The 27,629-nt window shown below is 41.6% G+C and overlaps 1 protein-coding gene across 2 annotated transcripts in view; it reads left to right on the forward strand.

The window, feature by feature from the left end:
- The window catches only part of LUZP2 (leucine zipper protein 2), a 1,110,632-nt gene that overhangs the window by 758,236 nt on the left and 324,767 nt on the right, over positions 1-27,629 (forward strand). For both annotated transcript variants that reach the window (XM_069738799.1, XM_069738800.1), the window contains exon 7: positions 247-309. In XM_069738799.1, the coding sequence (XP_069594900.1) occupies positions 247-309 (63 nt within the window). The remainder of the gene's footprint in view (positions 1-246; positions 310-27,629) is intronic.

The following is a 27,629-nucleotide window of genomic DNA, read 5'->3' on the forward strand; positions in this document are numbered from 1 at the left end:
TTCTGCATGGTTATCAAATCTTTTGTCCATAACTTTTTAAGGCTCAAAAGAATTATTGGCATGACTATTGTATTTGAAATTTCAAGCCAAAGTCATTCTTCATCTGATATAATTGTATGTGACGATTAATCAGAAGGTCAATTACAAGCTTGACCTTTATGATTTACGACACAGCAAGAATTACGGTATGAAACCTAAAAGGGGCTTCTTTATTAATATTGTTTTTTCTTTTCTTTTTTTTTGTAGTCGAAACGTATACAGGCCCAACTGAAAGAGCTTCGGTATGGAAAGAAAGATTTAGTTTCAAAGGTAAGTAACATTTATGCTGTTTTTTCCTTTCATGACAAGATCACGTTGAAGGTTTTTCCTTTTTTATTATGTACTTTTATATATTCTAATAAATGGCATGTTTTGTAAGGTCAGAAAAACATTGATCTGTATTGTTAAATAGGAATAATAAAAAATCCTTATTAAAATGTAATAACTGTAATTAAGAAACCTGTGGATAATCCTTCTTGGAAAAAAAAGTAACTCTTTCCACAATTATCAGTCGCTTTTTGTCTTCTGCACTGAGAATTCATCCTCAAAAACTGCTGAGATATGTCTACAGATCTGACTTTAATGACCCATTAAACTAAGGGTACCGTCACACTATACCATTTCGATCGCTACGACGGTACGATTCGTGACGTTCCAGCGATATCGTTACGATATCGCTGTGTCTGACACGCAGCAGCGATCAGGGATCCTGCTGAGAATCGTACGTCGTAGCAGATCGTTTAGAACTTTCTTTCATCGCTGGATCTCCCGCTGTCATCGCTAGATCGGTGTGTGTGACACCGATCTAGCGATCTAGCGATACGATCCAGCGATGCGTTCGCTTGTAACCAGGGTAAACATCGGGTTACTAAGCGCAGGGCCGCGCTTAGTAACCCGATGTTTACCCTGGTTACAAGCGTAAAACTAAATAAAACAAACAGCACATACTTACATTCTGGTGTCCGTCAGGTCCCTTGCCGTCTGCTTCCCGCACTGTGACTGCCGGCCGTAAAGTGAAAGCAGAGCACAGCGGCTGTGCTTTCACTTTCACTTTACGGCCGGCAGTCAGTGAGTGCGGGAAGCAGACGGCAAGGGACCTGACGGACACCAGAATGTAAGTATGTGCTGTTTGTTTTTTTTAGTTTAACGCTTGTAACCAGGGTAAACATCGGGTTACTAAGCATGGTCCTGCGCTTAGTTACCCGATGTTTACCCTGGTTACCTGGGGACCTCGGCATCGTTGGTCGCTGGAGAGCTGTCTGTGTGATTTACCTACGATCACGGCCAGGTCATATCGCTGGTCGTGATCGTAGGTAAATCGTATAGTGTGACGGTACCCTAAACCTGCCTCCTATTGATATCCATGGAGAGTGAGGCAGGGGACAAGATATACGAAGAAAATGTCACAATACAGATAGAGAAGCAACTGCAGCACAGAAAAGGAAAACTACGAAAAAAGGACACATGCCATTTAATGACCTAAAATAGTGTGAAGTAACCTGAAAGTGCAGTTCACTTTGAAAAAGATGTATTTGCAGGCATTCTAGGGCACACAAAAGCCAGTATAATCCTTTAGTTATTGCTATGTAGGAGCAATATTAACTCTCCACAGAATAATTCACAGCAGTAATAATCCTCAAAGGTACATGATTACTAGACATTGTTTGGCCCAGTTATTTTTCTGCTAATTATTAGTGATAACAGGATAAAATATATGGTAAATCTGTGACAGTATTATTGGGGTACCTTATAGTACTTATATTTGGACACTATGTGGCAGTATTATTAGGTACTGATTAGTGGTATTATCTGGAGAGATACTGTGAATACATTGTATGACACTGAGTTGGGAACTATATCAATATTATAATAATATTTATCTATCTGTATGTAAGAGGGTGGACAAGGCGTTATTTCCCCCTCATAAAGATGTTGTTGCAGTAAATAATTAAATTATGTTTTGTATGTTTCTATTATTCTAAAAATTATTTATCCCTATCGTGGTGGTCTGTATCAGGTTATCAGTTTCCTGCAGGGTTAACTGCAGGGTTGCAAGCAAAAAAGAGGAAAAAAACAGCTCTTCTGTTAGCAGGGGTGGATTAAGGGTAGCCAGGGCCCCGGGCTGTTCAGACACTGTGGGCCCCCCCGGTCATGTGACAGGGGTCATGTGATGGGGGTCATGTGATGGGGGTCATGTGACGGGGGTCATGTGATAACTGAACCAGATTATTCCAGAAAAATGGCCGGGCCCTACTCTACTGTAACCCATTAAATATTTGTTAAAATATGCAATACAATTTAGGTATATTTTGACCAATATCACATACAAGGAACAAATACCACTGCACCATGACCAGACCACAAATTACAACCACAGTGATCGAATAATATCACATACAAGGAACAAATACCACCGCACCATGACCAGACCATATATTACTACCTCTTGGTGACCAAATAGCACATGCAACGGACAAATACCACAACACCTTTTCCAGATTACATATTACCACCACATAGTGACTGAATACTACAATACTGATCAGTAATAATAATAAAAGAAACCACAATACCATCACCATAAATGCCAGTATTCACAGGAGATCTGTACTTAGTATGCAGTGTCTGTGTAGAGGTAATACAGAGATCACTGGTGACATTATACACAGGAGCTCTGTATATAGTATACAGTGTATAGTGTCAGTGTATAGGTAACACTGACTTACCAATGACGTCTCTAGGTGAAGTCCTTCATCTTTCATCCAGCACAGACCGCCATCATTTCTTCCAGCCAGGACTCGTTTCTGCAGGAAATAACACAGTTATCTCGAGCTCCGCTTGCAGAGCACATTGCTTAATTTTTTACAACTTCTACATTACACCACATGAAGAAAAAAAGGCGATATAGTGTCACTCTACACAGTAACAGGACCGCTCCCCCATTTAAAACAGTATACTCAAAAAATAAAATAAATACATCACTGCAGTAATAATATCCCTTAATTAGCCCCTATGGTAATAATATTCCCCATCCTGGCCCCGTTTATCTCATTCCTGGCTTCAGCCATATGTTCTCGCATCCTGCCCTCATGAGTATCCATTCTACCCCATATGATCTCCCCATCCTGCCCCATCTGTCTCCATCATATCCATCCTGCCCCATGATCCAATCCTGCCCCATATCTTTCATTCTGCCCTGTGTCTCCAATCATGCCCCGTATCTGCCCCCAGTGTGTCCAGCAATCTGCCCCAGTGTGTCCAGCATATTACCCCCAGTGTGTCCAGCAATCTGCCCCAGTATGTCCACCATATTGCCCCAGTGTCCAGCAATCTGACCCAGTGTGTCCAGCATTGCCCCCAGACAGTGTGTCCAGCAATCTGCCCTAGTGTCTGACTCCAGCATATTGCCCCCAGTGTGTCCAGCAATCTGCCCCATTGTGTCCAGCAATCTGCCCCAGTATGTCCAATTGTCCAGCATTGCCCACAGTGTGTCCAGCAATCTGCCCCAGTGTCTCCAGCATTGCCCCAGTGTCTCCAGCATTGCCCAGTGTCTCCAGCATTGCCCCAGTGTCTCCAGCATTGCCCCCAGACAGTGTGTTCAACAATCTGCCCCAGTATGTCCAATTGTCCAGCATTGCCCCAGTGTCTCCAGCATTGCCCCAATGTCTCCAGCATTGCCCCCAGACAGTGCGTTCAACAATCTGCCCAAGTATGTCCAATTGCCCACAGTGTGTCCAGCAATTTGCCCCAGTGTGTCCAGCATTGCCCCAGTGTCCCCAGCATTTCCCCAGTGTCTCCAGCATTGCCCCCAGACAGTGTGTTCAACAATCTGCCCCAGTATGTCCAATTGTCCAGCATTGCCCACAGAGTGTCAAGCAATCTGCCCCAGTGTCTCCAGCATTGCCCCAGTGTCTCCAGCATTGCCCCAGTGTCTCCAGCATTGCCCCAGTGTGTCCAGCAATTATCTGCCCCAGTGTGTCCTCCAGCATTGCCACCTGTGTGTCCAGCATTGCCCCCAGTGTCTCCTGTCCAGCAATATGCCCCAGTATGGCCTATTGTCAAGCATTGCCCACAGTGTGTCCAGCAATCTGCCCCAGTGTCTCCAGCATTACCCTAGTGTCCCCAGCAATCATCTGCCCCAGTGTGTCCTCGAGCATTGCCCCCAGTGTGTCCAGCAATCTGCCCCAGTTTCTCCAGCATAGCCCCAGTGTCTCCAGCATTGCCCCAGTGTCTCCAGCAATCATCTGCCCCAGTGAGTCCAGCAATCTGCCCCAGTATCTCCAGCATTGCCCCAGTGTCTCCAGCATTGCCCCAGTCAGTGTGTCCTGCAATCATCTGCCCCAGTGTGTCCTCCAGCATTGCCCCCAGTGTGCCAAACAATCTGCCCCAGTGTCTCCAGCATTGCCCCAGTCAGTGTGTCCAGCAATCATCTGCCCCAGTGTGTCCTCCAGCATTGCCCCCAGTGTGTCCAGCAATCTGCCCCATTGTCTCCAGCATTGCCCCAGTGTATCCATCATTGCCCCAGTGTCTCCAGCATTGCCCCAGTGTCTCCAGCATTGCTCCAGTGTCTCCAGCAATCATCTGCCCCAGTGTGTCCTCCAGCATTGCCCCCAGTGTGTCCAGCAATCTGCCCCAGTGTCTCCAGCATTGCCCCAGTGTCTCCAGCATTGCCCCACTCAGTGTGTCCAGCAATCATCTGCCCCCAGTGTCTCCACCATTAGGTTATCAAAAAAAGAAAAAAAAGAAAACAAACAGAGTTCTCCTCACCTGACCAGCGCTCCAGGCGGCTAGCTCCCTACAGCAGCGCGCACTCGCAGGCGTCTGACATGATGTCAGACGCTGGCGACGTGTGCGCTGCGCCTGGCCGACTTCAGCTGCAAGCCTCCAATTGGCTGGCAGCTGTTATTAACTATTGACGTGCGGGAACGCGCACGCACGTCAATAGGAAACCGCCGCAGCTCCGGTAGGGGGCCGGTGAGCAGATGAGACGGGGCCCGATGCGGGCCCCCTCTCTCTGCCCACCAGGCCCGGGGGCCCATAAATGCCGGCGGGCAATCTGTGCAGTAGCCCACGGCCCCCCCACACCACTGGGCCCTGGGCTACCACCCAGATTGACCCTCTTATAATCCGCCCCTGCCTGTTAGGCATTTGTTGTGGGGAAGCATGGATGTCATGAAGTCATCACGTGGAACAATGAACAAAAACAAAGGAGAAAAAAATCCAGCTTACAAAAAATATTCCAAATTTACTGAGAGTACCATGCAAAGTCCATTCAGATGATTCACATGATAGTGAGTAGCTGGCCTGCTATTCACTATCATGTGAATCATCTGAATGGACTGTTCCTTTTACTCTCAATAAATGTGGAATATTTTTTGGAAGCTGGATTTTTTCCCCTTTGTTTTTGTTAACTGCAGGGTTAACTGCAAGGTCGGCCCCTGGAGGAAGGTTTGTTCCTAGAGGTGACCAGAGGGATGGTGTTTAGGGATATAGGAAGTAAGTAGTCAGTGTTGGAGAGGAGGTAAAAGGGAGAGCATAGGTGATCCAGTGGTGGGATATGCAAGGCTCAGCATGAAGAGGAACTAGTTTTGTAGGAGGCAGGACAATAACAGGCAAGCGAGGACCCCTGTAAGAAAAAGGTTAACAAGTCCAGAAAACTGTCCAGTGAGAAGGTGACCTTGGGAAAAGTTAGTGCCCTACTTGGGGTACTCATCTTGGGAGAAATGACTCTACATGTGACCTCTGGAACAAATCTAAGCAAGGAAACATGGTAATAGGGTCATAGTGATACACCTGGACTCATATGACTCTACACCTAGGAAAGTTCAGGCCTTCTAAACTTCTCCCCGTTTGCCATACCTGTTGCTGGAAGCAGAATGCTATCTGTAGCTTTGGGATAGAAGCCAGCGCATTGTATGAAGGGCGATGAAGAATGCATAAACTGTTACTCTCTGTTCACCAGTTTGCCATGCATAAAAACAACATTGTTTGTAAGAACTGGTATGGCTTCCTGATTGAAAGGGTTAAAGGGAGCAGTACTACACCAAGTATATCAGACTTGACGGTGGAAGCAGCAGAATCAGGCGTAATGTCACACATGCACAACCACAATTTTCTGTAAGTGGCTCTTTTGTGGAAGTGGCAGCCTACTCACACGACTACCGTCTGGGGCTAGGTTACATAAAATATCTATCTATAGGTGCTCCTTACAAAATTAGAGTATCAGCAAAAAGTTAATTTATTTCAGTTCTTCAATACAAAAAGTGAATCTCAAATATTAAATAGAGTCATGACAAACAGAGTGATCTATCTCAAGTGTTTATTTCTGTTATTGTTGATGATTATGGCTTACAGCCAATGAAAACCCAAAAGTCATTATCTCAGTAAATTAGAATACCTTATAACACCTGCTTGAAAAATGATTTTAAAATACAAAATCTTGGCCTTCTGAAAGGTATGTTCAGTAAATGCACTCAATACTTGGTCGGGGCTCCTTTTGCATCAATTACTACATCAATTCGGGGTGGCATGGAGGCGATCAGCCTGTAGCACTGCTGAGGTGCTTTGAAAGCAGCCTTCAGCTCGTCTGTATTGTTGGGTCTGGTGTCTCTCATCTTCCTCTTTACAATACTCCATAAATTCCTATGGGGTTAAGGTCAGATCAGTTTGCTGCTAATCAAGCACAGTGATACTGTTGTTTCTAAACCAGGTATTGGTACTTTTGGCAGTGTGGACAGGTGCCAAGTCCTGCTGGAAAATGAAATTTCTATCTCCAAAAAGCTTGTTGGCAGAAGGAAGCACGAAGTGCTCTAAAATTTCCTGGTAGATGGCTGCGCTGACTTTGGTCTTCAGAAAACACAGTGGACCTACACCAGCAGATGACATGGCTCCCCAAACATCACTGATTGTGGAAACTTCACATTAGACCTCAAGCAGCTTGAATTGTGTCTCTTCCTCCAGACTCTGGGACCTTGATTTCCAAATGAAATGCAAAATTTACTTTCATCTGAAAACAATATCTTGAACCACTGAGCAGCAGTCCAGTTCTTTTTCTCCTTGGCCCAGGTAAGATGATTCTGGCGTTGACTATTGGTCATGAGTGGCTTGATACAAGGAATGCAACACTTGTAGCCCATGTCCTAGATACGTCTGTGTGTGGTGGCTCTTGAAGCAATGACTCCAGCAGCAGTCCGCTCCTTGTGAATCTCCCCCCAAATTTTTGAATGGCCTTTTTTAACAATCCTCTGAAGGCTATGGTTTTCCCAGTTTCTTGTGCAACTTTTTCTATCTGTCACACTTTTTCCTTCCACTCAACTTTCCATTAATATGTTTGGATACAGCACTCTGTGTACAGCCAGCTTCTTTAGCAATAACCTTTTGAGGCTTAACCTCCTTGTGGAGTGTGTCAATGACTGCTTTCTGGAAATCAGTCAAGTAAATAGTCTTCCCCATGATTGTGGAGCCTACTGAAACAGACTAAATGACCTTTGTAAATACTTAGGAAGCCTTTGCAGGTGTTTTTGGTTAATTATTCTAATTTACTAAGATAATGAGACTTTGGGGCTTTCATTGGCTGGAAGCCATAATCATCAACATTAACAGAAATAAACACTTGAAATAGATCTCTCTGTTTTAATGACTCTATATAATATATGAGTTTCACTTTTTGTATTGAAGAACTGAAATAAATTAACTTTTTGATGATATTCTAATTTTGTGAGAAGCACCTGTATGTTATGTACAAATGAGTCCTACCATACCTTTTCTCATAGCATACATCCTTTAATAAGAGTTATTAATTGACCTGTTTTGAAAGGGAACATGATTTTACAACACTGTTAATAGATGTCGATGTTATATTTGTCTTCTGTTGGCAACGCAATGGTTTTGATATGTCATTCAGATTGTTGAAGCTTTTGTTGGCACATCACAATATTTTTTTACATCTCTATGGTGAGAAATTGTAATGTTACGTCCAGTGTTAGGCCAATGGTAGGAAAAGAAGAGTGGAATGATAGAACAGAACAACATTTTAATAATAGCCAGTCTCTGATTTATGCTGTCCTTGGTTCAGCTGACAGGTACCCTTTAAAGGGAACCTGTTACCAGATTTCCCCATATAAAGCACTGCCAGTATTTTTAAACCTTATTTAACAACATATGAGTATGCAGCATGCATGTTCCTAGTCCCCTATGCGAGGCACAAAAAAGACCTTTTATTATATACACATAAGGTGCTTTCCTGTATGATGGGTGTCTCTGGTATTGACCCCTCACCTTTTATCTTGCTGCGATTGCCACCCTTCTTCCCTGATTCATGATTATGACACATCCTATGTCATCATCACTGTGTCATTGGTCAGTCTTTTGCACAACCACACTTCTCTCTGCCCTGCCAAGCTAAGAACAAAGTGCTGTAGTGCTCACATATGGAGCAGTCTAGTCCACAGGGCGTCACTGGTCTTGATCCAGCGTCTCCTCTCTTCCTACCATCCTTCTTCCCAACTTCGTGCGGTTGTCTTATCCCACGTCATCCACAGTAACCTTTGAGCTCCTGCATAGGCGCACTTCTCTTTGCCCTGTAGAGGTCAGAGCAAAATATTGTGTAAAGCCAGCATGCGCACTATAGTGCTTTGCCTGTTCAGGAGTGCAATGGGAGTGAATGTGTGGTTTACGTAGGATGTACCATCAACACAAAGTAAGAAGCAGTACGGCAATCGTAAGAAGAGAGGAGGCACCAGATCAAAACCAGAGACATCCATTGGACTGGACCATGTTGTATATGAATGTAATAAAAGGTCTTTTCGTGCCTTGCATTGGGTATTTGGAACATACATACAGCATTCTAGTATTCTTAAAAATAGGGTTTAAAGGTGTTGTCCATACTTTATACAGGGGAAACCTAGTGACAGGTTCCCTCTAAATGTATTACCGAAGTAAATATCCTTCTTACTTTGGTACAATTGGTATCGGAAGTGTCTCCTGATCCAATGTTAACCCTCAAATGAATAAATTAGTATATCAGCTGATATAATAGATTCTTTGGTTAATCAATGGTACATATATTACTTACCATTTAAACTGATAAAACAGTTGGGGAGATCCTCTTAGCGCTTTGTTGGCATGGCTCATTAAATTCCATCTTCTGTAGGATGCTACATGACTATTCTCTCTTGTTTTGCTTTTCACAAGTCTACAACACTGTATGTGTTCATTCCTCATGACTAGGTATCTAATGAGGAGGCATATGGCACTGGAAGCTCATTATGACTATCCTAAACCTCAGCTTCTGAAAGTACAAAAAGAAATGATTCTGTAATTTCTCCAGGAATATAAAAGCTTTCATGAATAGAAACAGTGTCCCAAATATAGGAAACTGGAGAGGGTTCCGGGTTTTTTTTGTCTTTACCGAATTACGTGCTGAAATGGCAAAAAAAAAAAATTAGAAAAATATAACAATGTCAAAGTTGTCAAGAAATTATCAAAAAAGCTTTCCCTATTCTTACTTGTTCCTGAAAATGAATGAGCAAATCTTTAAAAAAAAAGTCAACTTGAAGACACTTCCCCAGCATGCTGCTTTTCTATTATGAAGTGATATTCGCACATATAAATAAGCCAAGGAAGCAATTCTAGAAATCTGATCTGGATTACTTCCTCCGTTTTATTATAGACAACAATCACTTCTTCACAATAGAAAAATGATCCATCAACAAAACGCTGGAAAAGCGATTTTTGAAGAACTCTCTAATTGTTAGCCACTGTTTTTGGAATTTGAAAATGTGCAAATTGTGAGCAAAGTTTTGTAATAAGGGTCATGAATAGTAAAGTTAGAATTATAAATTATAAATTTATAGTAAGCAGCTCTTAATTGCTAATAATACACTCTTCAGCCACTAGATATCTTTTTTCTGTAGACTAAGGAGGAGATTCCTGTGCGCTATGGAGTTATTGGAAACTAAAAAGTTCTGCAACATGTGAGGACTGTATTGCGCTGTTCTGCAGTAGATGGAGGGAAAAACTGCATATATAATATGCCAAAAGTATTGACACCCCTGCAATTCTGTCAGATAATACTCAGTTTCTTCCTCAAAATGATTGCAAACACAAATTATTTGGTATTAATATCTTCATTTAATTTGTCTTAAATGAAAAAACACAAAAGAGAATGAAGCAAAAAGCAAAACATTGATCATGTCACACGAAACTCCAAAAATGGGCCAGACAAAAGTATTGGCACCCTCAGCCTAATACTTGGTTGCACAACCTTTAGCCAAAATAACTGCGACCAACCGCTTCCGGTATCCATCAATGAGTTTCTTACAATGCTCTGCTGGAATTTTAGACCATTCTTCTTTGGCAAACTGCTCCAGGTCCCTGATATTTGAAGGATGCCTTCTCCAAACTGCCAATTTTAGATCTCTCCACAGGTGTTCTATGGGAGTCAGGTCTGGACTCATTGCTGGCCACCTTAAAAGCCTCCAGTGCTTTCTCTAAAACCATTTTCTAGTGCTTTTTTAAGTGTGTTTTGGGTCATTGTCCTGCTGGAAGACCCATGACCTCTGAGGGAGACCCAGCTTTCTCACACTGGGCCCTAAATTATGCTGAAAAATTTGTTGGTAGTCTTCACACTTCATAATGCCATGCACACGGTCAAGCAGTCCAGTGCCAGAGGCAGCAAAGCAACCCCAAAACACCAGGAAACCTCCGCCATGTTTGACTGTAGGGTCCGCGTTCTTTTCTTTGAATGCCTCTTTTTTTCTCCTGTAAACTCTATGTTGATGCCTTTGCCCAAAAAGCTCTACTTTTGTGTCATCTGACCAGAGAACATTCTTCCAAAAAGTTTTAGGCTTTTTCAGGTAAGTTTTGTCAAACTCCAGCCAGGCATTTTTATGTCTTGGGGTAAAAAGTGGGGTCTTCCTGAGTCTCCTACCATACAGTCCCTTTTCATTCAGATGCCGATGGATAGTACGGGTTGACACTGTTGTACCCTCGGACTGCAGGGCAGCTTGAACTTGTTTGGATATTAGTCGAGGTTCTTTATCCAACATCCGCACAATCTTGCGTTGAAATCTCTTGTCAATTTTTCTTTTCCGTCCACATTTAGGGAGGTTAGCCACAGTGACATGGGCTGTAAACTTCTTGATGACACTGCGCACGGTAGACACAGGAACATTCAGGTCTTTGGAGATGGACTTGTAGCCTTGAGATTGCTCATGCTTCCTCACAATTTGGTTTCTCAAGTTATGGATGACAAATGTGTATCTTTTTTGGGGGAGGAGCTCAGTGATAGGAACCATCAGTGATGACCCAAAAACACTCAAAGTGGAAAAGTGCAGCATGTAATACATCTTGCAAGACAAATCTGACTTGTAAGATACATTGAGTGCCATGGGTTTCTACTTTGAGTCAATCACAAAAGACTCAAGACTATCACACAAGAAAATACTTTCCACTGTACTAACCTGCAAGAATTGATTTGTGGGGTGTAATTCAGCGCCTCTCATTTCTGACATCACTATTTGAAGTTTATACCAAAATAATGTGCATACATGTCAGTAAAACGTTCCATATGTGAATTGCCTCTGCAGTGAGTAAGAACACTTGGACTCTAGCGCCACCTATTGGATGCAACACTCCTGTAAGTCAATATCAACCCTTTATCCAGTCCAGTCTTTCCACTTTCCACTCAATTGACAGACGTGTTTCAGTGTGTTTGTCACTCATCAGTGCATTGCAAGAGGTCTGATTTGGCTAAATGAGATTCCTCTTACCAGGATCTTCAACATCTCTATTTATTATTTATTTAATATTTATTATACTGTGCTATATAGCGCTCTCATATTCCACAGCACTTTACTTACATTATCATTACTCTCCCCAATGGGGCTCACAATCTAAATTCCAATCAGTATGTCTTTGGAATGTGGGAGGAAACCAGAGAACCCAGAGGAAGCCCAGGAAAACATAGGGAGAACACACAAACTCCTTGCAGATGTTGTCCTTGGTGGGATTTGAATCCAGGACCCCAGCGCTGCAAAGCTGCAGTGCTAACCACTGACCAACCATACAGTGATAACCACTGAGCCACCATTCTCCTTGTCTCTGAAGTGTCAATTTGCATATTTAATTTTCAAGAAGAGCATTGCATAGCCTATAACATTCCTCACACTGGCATATCATGCTTGTCACTCTCTACAACATGAGATTTACTCCTTAATTCCCTTATGAAAGTGTCTCATCCAGTCAAATCAGACCTCTTGCTGTGCACTAATGAGAGATAAACACCCTGAAACATGTGTGTGGAAATGAGTGTCTTGTTTGGCTTTTTTCCTGAGTCAAGTGGTAAGGCTCCTTAAATGGCTGATATTGACTTTTAGGATTGCTACTTCCAGTGGGAGTCAGAAGAGTTCATGTTTTCTTCCTCTTTTAAGAGTCAATTTGTATATTCAGTTTCCCAAAAGAGCATTGCATGGCCTATGTCTTAGGCATGTCAGGTATCTCACTCTCCACAAAGAGAGATATTATCCGTTAAATAATTCTATTGCTGAGCATCATACAAAATGTATCGAATGTGAAGGTAACAACTAGTGATGAGCGAGTGGGCTCGTTACTCAGGTTTTCCGAGCATGATCGGGTGTTCTTCAAGTATTTGGGCGTGCTTATAGATTATGTTTGTGTCACTGCAGCTGTACGTTTTGCGGCTGTTAGACTACCTGAACACATGCAGGGATTGCCTGTTTGTTAGGGAATCCCCACATATATTCAGGCTGTCTAGCAGCCGCAAATCATGCATCTGAGGAGAAACAAACATGATCTACGAGCACACCCAAGATACTCGGAGACTAAAGGGTAAATGATGCGTACTCTGCTAATATGTAGGTGCAGGCTGAACATGGACTGTGTCCAGTGACCATAACCAGGAGGAGGAGCATCCGCGCTCAAAAAGTCTTATACGTTGCAAAAAGAGATTGTGTGCTTATTATTACCACAGATGGCGTCCTTCTCCACAAGTTAATAAGCCCCATATGGGACTTCTGTTTTTCTATCTATACCAGCCTTCTATTGATTCTCTCTACTTTTCAAGTGAGGTTTGACAAAGACCCGGGGTAGGCTCGAAAAGTTGCCTTGATTGCCTTGTTTTCAATTATTTTCATCTCTGTGGTGAACATTTCTTGTATATCTAATAAACTCAAAATCTCTTTTTGCAACCTATAAGACTTTTTCAGTGCGGCTGTTCCTCCCCCTGGTCAAGATAGTCGGAGACCACCCGAGCATGTTAGGAAATCTCGAGTAACAAGCACACTTGCTCATCACTAGTAACAACCAAAAATTAGGCAAATTTGTCTCCTTTCAGCAATTCTATTTGAGCAAATCTTGCACAAGTTTTCATTACTTATCATACTATCCAGGTCTTTATCTCCAAGTTCCCATTTGCCATTTTCCTCTCAAGACACAATGCTCACAGACCTTGTAATTGGCTTACTTAGGGAAACAACAAAAGTTTTGGCAGCTATTCAATTTTATTAGCCATGCTCTTAAGGGTACCGTCACACTATACGATTTACCTACGATCACGACCAGCGATATGACCTGGCCGTGATCGTAGGTAAATCGTAGTGTGGTCGCTGGGGAGCTGTCACACAGACAGCTCTCCAGCGACCAACGATGCCGAGGTCCCCGGGTAACCAGGGTAGACATCGGGTTACTAAGCGCAGGACCACGCTTAGTAACCCGATGTTTACCCTGGTTACCAGCGTAAAAAAAAACAAACAGCACATACTTACATTCTGGTGTCCGTCAGGTCCCTTGCCGTCTGCTTCCCGCACTCACTGACTGCCGGCCGTAAAGTGAAAGTGAAAGCACGTCACCGCTGTGCTCTGCTTTCACTTTACGGCCGGCAGTCACTGAGTGCGGGAAGCAGACGGCAAGGGACCCGACGGACACCAGAATGTAAGTATGTGCTTTTTGGTTTTTTTTAGTTTTACGCTTATAACCAGGGTAAACATCGGGTTACTAAGCGCGGTCCTGTGCTTAGTAACCCGATGTTTACCCTGGTTACAAGCGAACGCATCGCTAGATCACATCGCTAGATTGCATCGCTAGATCGCTAGATCGGTGTCACACACACACCGATCTAGCGATGCCAGCGGGAGATCCAGCGACAAAAGAAAGTTCTAAACGATCTGCTACGACGTACGATTCTCAGCAGGATCCCTGATCGCTGCTGCGTGTCAGACACAGCGATATCGTAACGATATTGCTGGAATGTCACAAATCGTACCATCGTAGCGATCGAAATGGCAGTGTGTGACGGTACCCTAACTCATAAGGAACAATCCCAACTAAGCTGACTTATTTAAAGGGATTTTCTCTTGTGCAATTAAAAAAAAAACAAATATCTATAAAATACATCAGTAAATTGTTTTTCTTAAGTACAATGTTATCCTCAGTGCAAGAAAAAAAAAATTGGTAGATTTCCCTCAGGGGTTCCCAAATTGGCCTGACATGATTAACACATTACAGGTATGGCAGGCTTACTATTTTTGAATATAATCTTTTAGTCACATTTTTTTCTGGTTTATGAAATACCCTTTAGTCTTAAATAGGTGGGAATGTTTAATTGTTAATTCCACTTAAAGTGGCATTCCCATCTCCAAGATCCTATCCCAATATGTAGTAGGTGTAATAATAATGATATTAGCAAATACCTCCAATTAGAAATTAAGTATAATTCTTCTGATTCTCTATATCTCTTACCTCACGTGCATGCATTGGAGTAGCTTAGGCATCTATGGTAACGACCACTCATATAGTGACAGTTAACTATTAGTGGTCGTAACCATGGATACATATGCTAATGGTGTTTCCTATATGAAGTAATCAACATAGCGAATCAGAAGAACTATACTAGATTTCTAATTTTAGATGTTTCCTAATATTATTTTAATGACACTTACTACATATTGGGATAGGATTTTGGAGATGGGAACACCTGTCTAATTGTCAACACTCAGACTCTTCTGGATCTACTGAACCAATCTGACATCCCCTAAAAATCTGTGATACTTCATGCTTGCTTCAGAAGAATTGCAGAAGGCTCAGGTTTAACATTTGGAACATGGACAGTTAAACACAAGTCCAACATGCTTATCGATATGAGGCTTTATCTTTAAGATAATGTAGAATCAATTTGAAAAATAAATGGCGGAAATCTGGATTAACAGCTGTTAAGAACAACATCTGAATAGTTCTTACAGTCATTGCAGCTGCTTGATGGTCACACATATGGCCAGATATCTTCATTAGATTGTACTTCCCAGTTATCCTAATGAGCTACTGCCAGATAACAGTCTGTTAGGAATAGCTATAGGGAGAAAACATTTGAAGAGTAAGTGTCCACATACATTTCTGTTTTTGTATAAATGTAAAGTTTGTGGACACAAGTATTGGAGCACCTACATATTGCACCTATAAGAGCCTTTTTTGATGTCCCATTCTAAGTTCATTTGCATTCATATAGAGTTGTCCTCAATTTGTAGCTATAACTGCTTTCATTCTTCTGGACCGGATTTTTTACAAGATTTTGGAGGTATATGTGGGAAAATTTTCCCATTCATCGAGAAAAACATTTGAGAGATCAGACACTGATTTTGGATGAGATGGCCAAGTGCATAATCTCTATTATAGTTGATCCCAAAGGTGTTTGATGTGGATGAGGTGAGAGTTCTGTGCGACCAGTCATGTGCTTTCACACAAAATGCATCCAACCATGTCTTTATGGACCTTACATTATGCACTGGGCTAAGTCATGCCAGAACTGAAAAAGGTCTTTTCCAACTGTTCGCACCAACTAAGAAGCATACAGTTATCCAAAATGTTTTGGCATGCTTAAAGCATTAGGATTTTCCATTACTGGAACTAAAGGGCCTAGGCTGACCCCTGAAAACTATGTCATAGTCTTTTCCATTGTTCACTAAACGTTCCTATTAGCACAATGCAATAAGGCTTGCAAGCAGTGGCTCGATAATGGAAACCCATGCCATGATGTTCGCAGAACACATTTTCCCCTTTTAGACATCATCATATTAACACCGATTTGGAGGTGTACTATTTAAGATCTAAAGTAAGAGCTGCGTAGAAATTTGTTAATGTTGGATCCCATAATTTTCACTTATACCTTGAAAAATGAAAAGGTAATAAGTGACTAGTAAAAATTGTGTAAGCAAAAAAAATTTGTATAGAGCCAATGGTATTGTGAGTTAGATATGTTGTGCACTTTCTGCTTAGGTTTTAACTGGACAACCCATATAGAAAGAGCACTTTAGGTAACACGGATACACCAAGATATGATTGTGACTAATGTGAGGCTTGAGAGGGTGGATCATGACTGCAGATGACGGTTTCGATTTGCGGGACTCCGATTTATTGGCCAGGCCAATAATCTGTGACTACTAGACAGGAGACCTTTATATCTTGTTACATGTCTTCCTTCCTGGCTTTTCTTTTCATCAGCCAGGCTGGTAAGATATCAACATCGCTGGCATGATGTCAACACAACATCATGCCAGCCTGGTGAATCAAAAGAAGAGCCGGAATTAAGGGAATTCACATGCCATCTGTCCAGCAGTCACAGAGCAGTAACCTTACTGATGGACTTTAGTCCTGAGAATCGATTCTCCCATTTCTAATTATGACACAAAAATCATAATTATGGAGTTTACTTGCTTTCCTGGGAAACGTATCACACCCTCATGTCAGGCACATAGTACAGTTTCATCTGAAGGGTTTCTTTAAGAAGCACCATGTATATGCCTGCAATGGGCAGCACGGTGGCTCAGTGGTTAGCACTGCAGCCTTGCAGCACTGGAGTCCTGGGTTCAAATCCCACCAAGAACACCATCTGCAAGGAGTTTGTATGTTCTCTCCGTGTTTGCGTGGGTTTCCCCTGGTTTCTCTGGTTTCCTCCCACATTCCAAAGACATACTGATAGTAAATGTAGATTGTGAGCCCCATTGGGGACAGCGATGATAATGTGTGCAAACTGTGAAGCGCTGCGGAATAAGTTAGCACTATATAAAAATAAAGATTATTTATTATAGCAGTTTAGCAATAGAACACTCACTTGACTTATGTGAGACAACACTGTAAAGTTTCCATGGTTTCCAAAAGTCATGTTCTAGTATTCATACACCCTAAAAAGACACTCAGGCCCATCTGCATGAGAGACAAAATGGCCACTGTGATGCAAATGTGAAAAGCAGAGTTATGACAGTGTGTTTCAAAGCAAGCTATTGCCTAGGATCGACCACATCAAGCCATAGAGGGAAAAGACAATTTTTTATACCAGCGTTACAGTAAGTAAACAAGAATATTCAGGATTGGGCGGAAGGAAGCAAATTCTTGTTTATCTAACACATTTTTTTACGAACTTCAGCAACCGAATAGAAGGGGAATTTTTTTTTTAAATATCTGCTTTCAGCCATTGGCATCCATAGAAATCATAGAGCCCCAAAAATAATATATATATATATATATATATATATATATAATTTAATGAGTCAAATTCCCAAATTTTATTTTATGTACTGTGGCTCGTATACAGTTATTTCTTTCCTATTCACACCCTAAGTGCTCTCACAAGTGATATTCCTTTTAAGTCCATTATAGAGTGTGATGCACCCAAAAATGCCCCAACACACACACTGAGTATAGAATCCCTACAGTAATTCCCCCCAAAGTTTCATCATACAGAATAGAACATGATGACTCCACAGTACCATCAACACAGTATAATACCGTGACAACATGATGCACCAAAAGTGCTCCCCTATAGTACAATATCCTCATATTCACACACACACAATTTCACTGCCCTTAAACTGTATGATGGACTGTCAGTATGATGCTCCCACAGACCCCTACACAGTATAATGACCCTAACAGCCTTCTTCCAACTCAATATGAGGCCCCTCACAGTTCCCAACTCAATACACAGTATTATTGCCCCACCAGTCAACCATTAAATATTATGCCCCTCACCATCAACCCACTTAGTATAATTGCACCCAACAGTCATCCATTTAGCATAAAAGCCCCTAAAAGTCCCCAATATGGTATGACTGACTCCTACAAGCCCCTTATTCGGAATTATGCTGACCACAGGCCCCACATTTAGTATGATCAGCCCCCCCACAAGCTTGTCATTAAGTATGATTTGCCCCCAAATCCCCCTATTTAGTGTTTTTGTCCCCCAACACCAATTCAGTATGATTGACCTCCACAGGTATGTACTTGCCTTGGACATCAACATCCCTTGCTAAAGATTGGATTGTGAGATAAGTATTTTGTATAGCTATAGAGGAGGACCTGGTCTCTGGTCGGATATCTCTCCTATGACTTATCCCTTTAATACATATGTTACATCATTCCTAGCATGCATATATTAATTTGCAGAGTAAGATATATGTTCTCTATTGCGAGCATTTTGTCATACTGTAAATTGCTACTTTTATATTCAAGGCGATTCTGTGTACACGCAGTTGTTGTGAATAAGGTTATATGTTATAGTTGTTTTTAATGTTTTAAAGCCTGGGGGTATAGTTTGACAGATGACTGCATGTTTTACATAGTTCTATAATATGGCAGCACAAGTTGATTTATTACAAAGTTACGGCCTGCAGACTCTCTCAGGGAGGCATTTATTTGTTAAAGAATTTATATGGGCACAGTAATTAGATCACTTCTCCCACTGAAGGCTTCATTGTCGGATGACTTTCCTGTACACTTTTATCTATTAAAACACTGCAGCCATCTCCTCCCGTGCATGACTGGGAGTAGGAAATGCATTTCTTTTACGATTCAGAATTTATTTTCAGCTGTTATGCACTTCACATTGAATGGCATAAAACATTATGTCATATGCACTCAATTCTCCAGAATAAAACAAATTGAAATACGGCAGATGATCTACAATCTTAGACTGGAGACGTTTCTCAGGAGGTAGTTTAAGGTCTGGAGGGTAAAATGAAAGACACATAAGACCAGCTGGGTGGGTGTTTGGATGACCTTTACTGTATCCGTATTTTCTAATCTAGCATCTGCCCAGGTCAGATTGCCTGCTGACGATGTAAGAACTGAAGTCACATATTGGTATTACAAAAAAGATTTCAGTAATCAGGATTTCATGATTGCCAGCATTTGGTTGTGAAACAGGGTGCGCATGTCCAAATCTGCGTTGCTGATAAAGATGAATGGAGGACAATATTCTTCAAACTTTATTTCAAACAGGTCAATAGTCAACGCATTACGTTACGAGGTCATGCAGGACCTCTTCCTCAAGACAAAACCTTACCGTTAGCAACTGGGAATGGAAGCTCAACCTTTTCATTCGAATAGTAGTTAAAAATATTCTGCAAGGATTTCATTTTAGAAACGCTTATAGGCCAATTCATGAAGCCCTTTTACCAGAAAAATCTCTCATGAAAAAGTCACACATTTGTACACACGTACTTACATAAAACTTTTAAGACTTTTGTTGAAGCCACTCTTTTTTAAAGTGCGTAGAGCTTAGCTAATGAGTTTATTGCCTAGTGCAGCAAGACCAACTGATTACCATTTATGCCACCACAGTAGGGTAAATTATAAGACATCTAATCCAGAACATTCAGGAGCACAGTTGTGAATGGGGCACGGGCACATTAAAGATTCACCAAATTCATTAAGAGGTGTGTGCCGTATAATGAATTTGGTGCATCTCACTCAAGTGAATGCTCGGTCAAGACTGGTTTATAACACAAACAAGTTCTTGGATTCGCTCCTTTATTATAAAGATATTGTGTTATGGAAATTAAGTTAGAACACCACTCCAGTTGATTTTTCTTAATTGCAGTGCTGGAGTGGTGCTTCTAATCTGAGGTCCCTGATCCTATTCCCATACTCACCTGCAGCCATCTTCATTTTCTCCCATTGCAGCTCCCGTCGGTCTCCGACAGTTTGTGACCTGACAGATTGCTCCAGTGTTTTGTGGTGCAAACTAGAGGTCACAACTCAATACTAGAAGAAGATAACCTTTTTCTGGCCTCGTTCTGACTATCATAGACTTGCATTAAGGTCTAGTGACATAACTTCACAAGATGACACTGTGGGACTGGAGTGGTGTCGAAAAAAAGTGAAGACAGCGGCAGGTGAGTATTAGAGTTGGGGCAGGGACCTTATATTAGCAGCACCTCTCCAGCATTGAAAAAAAAATCAAAAAACGTTTGAGTGGTGTTTTTAGGAAATGAAAAGAATTGAGTAATTGTGTGTAAATGAGATGAGCCCAAACCCAGCGTATAAGTTTAAAGAGGAAAAACCCTGAAAAGACCCCATATGAATTACCATTTTTCTTTAAGGTGACATGGAAGCTGCAGTGGATGACTATGTACAAGTCACAACAAGAACATTCTTCATCCAAAGCAAAGAATCTTTACACTGCCCCTGTACTTTCTCTATTACTATAGTAATAACAAAATAGTTTCATTGATGCCCCTTTTTCAAACCCAGCCCCATAGAACACATGGCCGATCAACTTCCCAACTACAACTCTGCTTCACATTTTTTATCATTATCTGTAATCAGTGGAAAACCCCAAAGAATGGCATACCATGTGGCCTCTGCAGGGCCTATGAGTTGGAGGACCCTATTACCAAAACGCCACTGTCCTTCCCAGCATCTTGATTTGAACAGTGTCTGCACCCTCAGAAACAGATGCTTCACCTCTCATCCCGTGCGTTTGAGTCTCCGCACAGCAGGCATAATGTCATCACTAAATTACACCTGCTGCGCTGAGCCTCAGACCACACACAGCACAGACCAGAACAACTTTTTTTTTCAATTTTGTCTGTCAGTACTATGTTGCTGGGAGTTGTAGGATGTCAAAATGTGAGTGGGAGAACTGTGAAGGCATCATATTGTTGTGGGTGTCACTGTGGCTACATGACACTATGTTGGGAGCATCATGCTTTACTGGGGTCATAGTGAGGCCATTGCATTGTGCTTATGGGACATACAATGAAAGGAACAATGTGTGGAGGGCTTTTCAACTGGGGCATCACACAGTGTTTGGGGGGCATCATTCTATATGGAGAGGTATTATACTGTATGGAGACCAAAAAATGTATTTATCAAATGTTGTCCATATAATAAGTGGCTGGCACTTTATATCATAATATATACGCAGATTTGGACTTATATAACAGTAGCCGAGGAAGACAACCAGAATATAGGCTATAAAAACAATCTTTATTAATCAAAAAAATGTTTTTGAGTAAAATACAACATAAAAGGAATGCCAAAACCAGAGTGTCCAGAAGGGGGGAAGCAATAATGTTCCGTAAGGTACGGTTATAATATAGGCTGTTGCCAAACAAATGTCAATATGGCTAATAAAATTAGTCAGGTGATACCCGCCTATAGATGTCCTGAAATATCAGCAAAAAGGATATTTGTATCACCACTAGTAAAAAATCTTAGATGTATCATATGTAAAATACATGTAAAAAGCAAGAGTAATGCTATATGGTACAAATGTCACCTCCTAATGTATCCTGAGCCACGGCCCAGGGCATAAACAAGAAACAGAGATGGGTATCCTATGAACAGACAGTAAATAGATCAAAAGGTGAGCAAGTACAATACCTGAGTATGGCAGTGGAGCACAGCATTTGGACCGATAGCGCTGCCCCCCCACCCCAACGTACGTTTCACCATTTGCTTCTTCCGGGGGGATTGCTTTTATCTTTAATTTTTTTTTTTAATTAACAAAGATTGCTTTTATAGTCTATATTCTGGTTCTCTTCCTTGGCTACTGTTATGTAAGTCCGAATCTGTGTATTTCTTACACCGTGAAATGAATACAGTAGTGACTGTTGATACTAAGGGGCTTCATTAAGGGTACATGTCCCTCTCTCTGTTTTAAGAGTGACTGAATGACCCTGCCCACTCCTCCAAAATTTTTTGGACTACACATAGCTAAGGCTGGCCATAGTGGCAGTAGTAGTTCTGGTGGTGGTGGTAATAGTGGTAGCAGCAATAGAATAAACACTATGGTTATATGTCATAAATTACTAAAATATATATAAATGGTGGCGCGAAAGTGTAAAAAAGGCTAATAATCCCTGCTGCGTTACCTAACCGACCTCCACACCAAGTCGGTAGCAAATGTATAATCAAAATAAAAATATGTACCTAAGTACATATAGGTACGCGCTAGATATTTAGCCAAGAAAAAGCTGCTGCTGAATAAATAAATAAGGATAAAAAATCCAAATCGGCAGTCAATAAACAAAGTGGATTAGCTTCTAAATGTGTCCACAGTGGTCTATAATAACACCAGGGGTAGGTGAATATACATAGAAGTTTCCTACCTCCTGTCACAGATCGCACATCTCTCGAAGAGGAAAAGAGCCGTGATGCTGCCGATATGGTTCCAAAGAGTTCTTTCCAAATAAGGACGAAGCGTGGTACAGATCCAAAAAATGGTGGCTGCCCCGGCCGGTAGCAGCCACCCAAAACTAACCTCCGGGCTGGGACACAGTCAGGTGACTAGCTACGTCACAAAGGTCCTATACTGTATCCGGACTTACCGCTTTCACTCCACGCGGCGTCCGGCACCACAGGACTCTGTCCCAGCCCGGAGGTTAGTTTTGGGTGGCTGCTACCGGCCGGGGCAGCCACCATTTTTTGGATCTGTACCACGCTTCGTCCTTATTTGGAAAGAACTCTTTGGAACCATATCGGCAGCATCACGGCTCTTTTCCTCTTCGAAAGATGTGCGATCTGTGACAGGAGGTAGGAAACTTCTATGTATATTCACCTACCCCTGGTGTTATTATAGACCACTGTGGACACATTTAGAAGCTAATCCACTTTGTTTATTGACTGCCGATTTGGATTTGTTATCCTTATTTATTTATTCAGCAGCAGCTTTTTCTTGGCTAAATATCTAGCGCATACCTATATGTACTTGGGTACATATTTTTATTTTGATTATATGTGATAAATTGTAGATCACATACCAAATTTTTTGGCGTAACAGCCTTGTATTTTTAATAAAAATTCATTTTTCTGAAGTGAAAACTTAAGTGACAACAATGCAAAAATCAAGTATTCAATTTTCCATGGACTAAAAAGATCCATATCATCATCTCAAGGTCGCACTCTCGGGGATGACTCAAGTAGCTTTATTTTGTAAACCTATTTTGTATCTGGATGGTGCATTTAAATAGCAATTGTAGCTGTCAATTTTCGTGCCTGTGTCAGGGAGCGATGATAAAATGCTGCTTTCGAATCCCCCCATTAAAAGAAAAACACACAGAAGAATATCTCAAGGATTGTAAAATGAATAGCAGTGACTTTGGACCATTTGTTAGACTGTCAGCCGATGAGAAAGTTAATGCTTTGGTGAAAGTAAGAAATAAATGGTCTTCTATATGAAATGTCAAGCCACTAGCGACACTAAATTTAAGGACTGTGATATAATGCAAAGACAATGGCAAGCATAATCACATAAAATACATTAATAGCATGGATGTCACTGTACGGCTGCATCAGCAAAAGTTTTCAGGAAGCAACAGTTATTTATTCTTTCCTGTTTCTTTTTTGATAAATCATGTGAAAATACAAAGAAAATGGTTTCTCCTTTATTGTTTCTTTCATTTCCTTTTGGGTTTTCTGGGTATCTTGCCTAATTAATGTGTATATGGGAAATGCAGAATAGTGACTTGACAATAAAGAAGTCCTATTTTTTAAAAAAAAATGTTTAAATATTTTATACCATTTTTTAAGTTGCCAGAATTATATTTTTTTTTATATAAAGCTCCAAATTCTCACCCTACAAATAAAAATTAAATGATAAAATTCTGGCAAGCCTTAAGCTACCAAATGTAGAGTTTACGAGCCTAGTATATATGTGTATGAGTCAGATAGTAGACAGCAATACGTTCTTGAAGGGGTTGTCCACTTTAGGCTACAAGACTGCAGTCACTTTATGTGACTGCAAACTTGTGAATTTTGAGGACTGTCCTGTGCCGACGCCAGGTGCGGTAGACTTGTGACCAAAGTACGTGATTTGTATGCATGGGGTCATGTACTGACGAGACGGATACTGCCTCAATCAATGCAAGTCTACTGATCAAGGCCTTACTTATGGGCACATGACTCCCCGGCGCTGGCATCAGTGAATCCTCACAATGTTCAGTGATTGTGATATGAGGATTCACAAGTTTATAGTCATGTAAGGCGACTTCAGACTTGACGTTTAAGGTGGGGTTACAGCATTCTGAGCTCTGCTAATTCTACAACAGATAATACTGTGATTTCATCATAACTTAGCATTTCTTCACCATACATTCCAGTATGTGCCACATCACTGGAATTAAAGTTCTGCCCCTATACCGTGCTGCTCTCACATTTCATAACAACAAGCCTGCTGACGGAGTTCATTTAAATTATTGGTTGTGCAGGTTGTAGCTGTATTCAGCCTTTGTACCTTATATTGTCTAAGAGTCTGTTGGTTCCATAAGTAAATAAGTACGTCACATGGTTCTTGGCCTATAGGCGACACAACTATCACACAATGTACATAAATGCCTGATGTACCCATATAGCTAGATGTGCTATGTTAACCATGTAGCACTCCTGTTAGCGCTAACTACATCAATATACCTTCATTTGATTATTACAGAGTTATCTTTCTCTATAATATATCCCTCATACATTTTGCTTTTGAACTTTAAAATGTGATTGTCATGAAACAGTAGTAGTTTACATAGGGAGAAATTAGGCATTTTAAGGAAGTATACATCCACGCCCTCCATCTAAAAAAAAGGGTTTGGTGCTTTTCTCTCCACAAAATAACATTGTGGGTAATAAGTAATCAAGAAATAGAGAATGTGTGACTGGTGGAGAAAAGTTGAACTTGATGGACTTAGATATTTTTTTTTTACCTATGTAACTATGAGCTACTTGCGAACTAAAAGGATGCTTGGATGACACTTCAGTTGAAGACTGAAGAACTCAGTAAGATAGTCGCTGTCCACTTATTAGTAGTGCTGAACCCTACCCCAGCATCTCTAAACTAGCATCAGAATAGGTGTCTCCTAGATGCAAGCAATAAGATGCTTAGATAAATCAGTTGACAATGTAGCTGGACCAGCTAGACAGAATTCTTCGGACCCCTGGCCTTGGAAGGTAACAAAACTTTAGTAGACTTTTCTCAACTTATGAATAGTGTTGAGCATTCCGATACTGCAAGTATTGAGTATCGGCCGATATTTGCTGTATCGGAATTCCGATACTGAGTTCCGATATTTTTGTGATATCGGAAATCGGTATCGGAGTGTGCGGTGCGTATGGTTCCAAGGGTCTGGAGGAGAGGAAACTCTCCTTCAGGCCCTGGGATCCATATTAATGTAAAAAATAAATAATAAAAATAAAAAATATGGCTATACTAACCCCTCCAAAGGACCCTGGCTGTCACCGCTGCGAGCGTCCGCCTCCGTTCATGAGAATGTAGTGAGTGAAGGACTTTCGATGACGTCGCGGTCAGGTGAGCGGTCAGGTCAGCGGTCAGGTGACTGGTCACCTGACCGCGACATCATCGAAGGTCCTTCACTCTCTGCAGTTCTCAGGAACGGAGGCAGACGCTTGCAGCGGTGACAGCCAGGGTTCTTCGGAGGGGTGAGTATAGCCATATTTTTTATTTTTATTCTTTTTTTTTACATTATTATGGATCCCAGGGCCTGAAGGAGAGTTTCCTCTCCTCCAGACCCTGGGAACCATCCAGGATACATTCCAATATTTGTGTCCCATTGACTTGTATTGGTATCGGGTATCGGTATCGGCAAGATCCGATATTTTGCCGGTATCGGCCGATACCATCCGATACCAATACTTTCAAATATCGGAAGGTATCACTCAACACTACTTATGAAGTAAATTATGCTTGACTGTGTTAGGAGATGGACATATTGCACGCCTCCTCCTTGAAGACATCAGTGATGTGCATAATGAGATGTGTAATCTAAACAATAACTTGTGTCTTGTAACATGTGTAGTATAAGATATTGGCCTATGTAATGTGATAATGTTGCGGATTACAATGTATATTGATATGATACATGAAAGACATAGGTTAGGACTTAGGGCATAAGGTAGTGTTTGCACAGAATGTAGGTGAAAGATTACATTTCACCAGCAATAGGCTGCAGGGTCAGGGAGAGAGAGTTAATGTTGGGACCAGCCCAGAGGTGGAGGACTTAGAGCTAGAGCAAGTGACCTGCTTCCTAAAGTTAGTCACAGAGGACTTAGAGTCTAAAGAAGTGACAAGTGTTACCGGTTAGATGAACTACAGCCAAGGAGACGGCAGGCCAATGAGGCAGCGTGACTAGGTGGCCCTCTACTTTAAAGGAAAGGACGACGAGTCCCGAGAAACATTGAGCTTGATAAATGCTGAAAGTACGGACCTAAAGAGGATAGAGACTGCGGGACTAGTGAGGATCCTAAGCGAGAGATCCAGGGTGTCTATTGTGATAGGACGTGGTGCCACTGAGCAGGTATAGATAAACTTGCTGAACTGTACTGTGCTGACAAGCTATGCTGGGACAAAGTAGCGCAAAGTAGTGTGCTATATCGGCCCTAGAGCAGTCTACAGTGGAAGGATGATGTCAGTGAAAAGGCTTCTTGCACTGAATGAAAAGTGCTTAAGGCTGTGTACTTGCTATCCCTTTTATATAACCCTCATCAAGTTCAGTAAAGTTCCCATGTTTTAACAGAACTCTCCTTTACTAATCTGTGGATCTCGTGATCCTGGCCGGGCAATACCATCGGCAGCCTACACGGGCACAAAGCTATCACAACACTATCACCCAGCCAGTACCCATAATTGTCTGTAACATGTCGGGGTGTCTGACATAAGACACTCGACTGCAGCTACCACCCTGGGCACCATTACAACTGCTGCAGGTACAAAATATTTTTTTGAGGTCTAGTCAATAAGAATGAGAAATAAATCTGCCAACTATATAACACTGACACTCGCTGGAGTACAATGAGCTGATTTCATTAAGAGGTAAATGAATTTGGTGCATCTTCTCAGTAGTATGTGCCTCTTTGCAGCTCTTCGGAAATGCTACTACAGTCATAGACTTAATTTGCTGAATTTGACCTTGGTCGCTACATCATAGCTTCTCCTCAGCCCCGCAACAATTTTTCACAACTCCGTGTTGCGCAAAATTGTGCAACTTTTCAAATTGTTTAAGCCAGGGTTCTGGTGTGAAAGCTTTGATGAATCGCTCCCTATGGGTATCATTTTTGTAAATGAACTGTCACTGCCAAAGTTACTGTAGCTCACTTATATTTAAAAGTCTTATTTCATCTGGGCATATGGACCTAAGGAGTAAGGATATCATAAAAGGTTCCCTGGTTAAAAGCCAGAGAGGAGAAAATCTTGCCTCTTGCTCAGGCTCATCTGTGCCATCTTTGTGTTACAAGTTCTTCATCTGCAAACGTGTAATGAGGACACCAGTACATTTTCTTGAAAAAAAAGGCAACTT

Source organism: Ranitomeya imitator, chromosome 9, assembly GCF_032444005.1.
Source record: "Ranitomeya imitator isolate aRanImi1 chromosome 9, aRanImi1.pri, whole genome shotgun sequence".
NCBI lineage: Eukaryota > Metazoa > Chordata > Amphibia > Anura > Dendrobatidae > Ranitomeya > Ranitomeya imitator.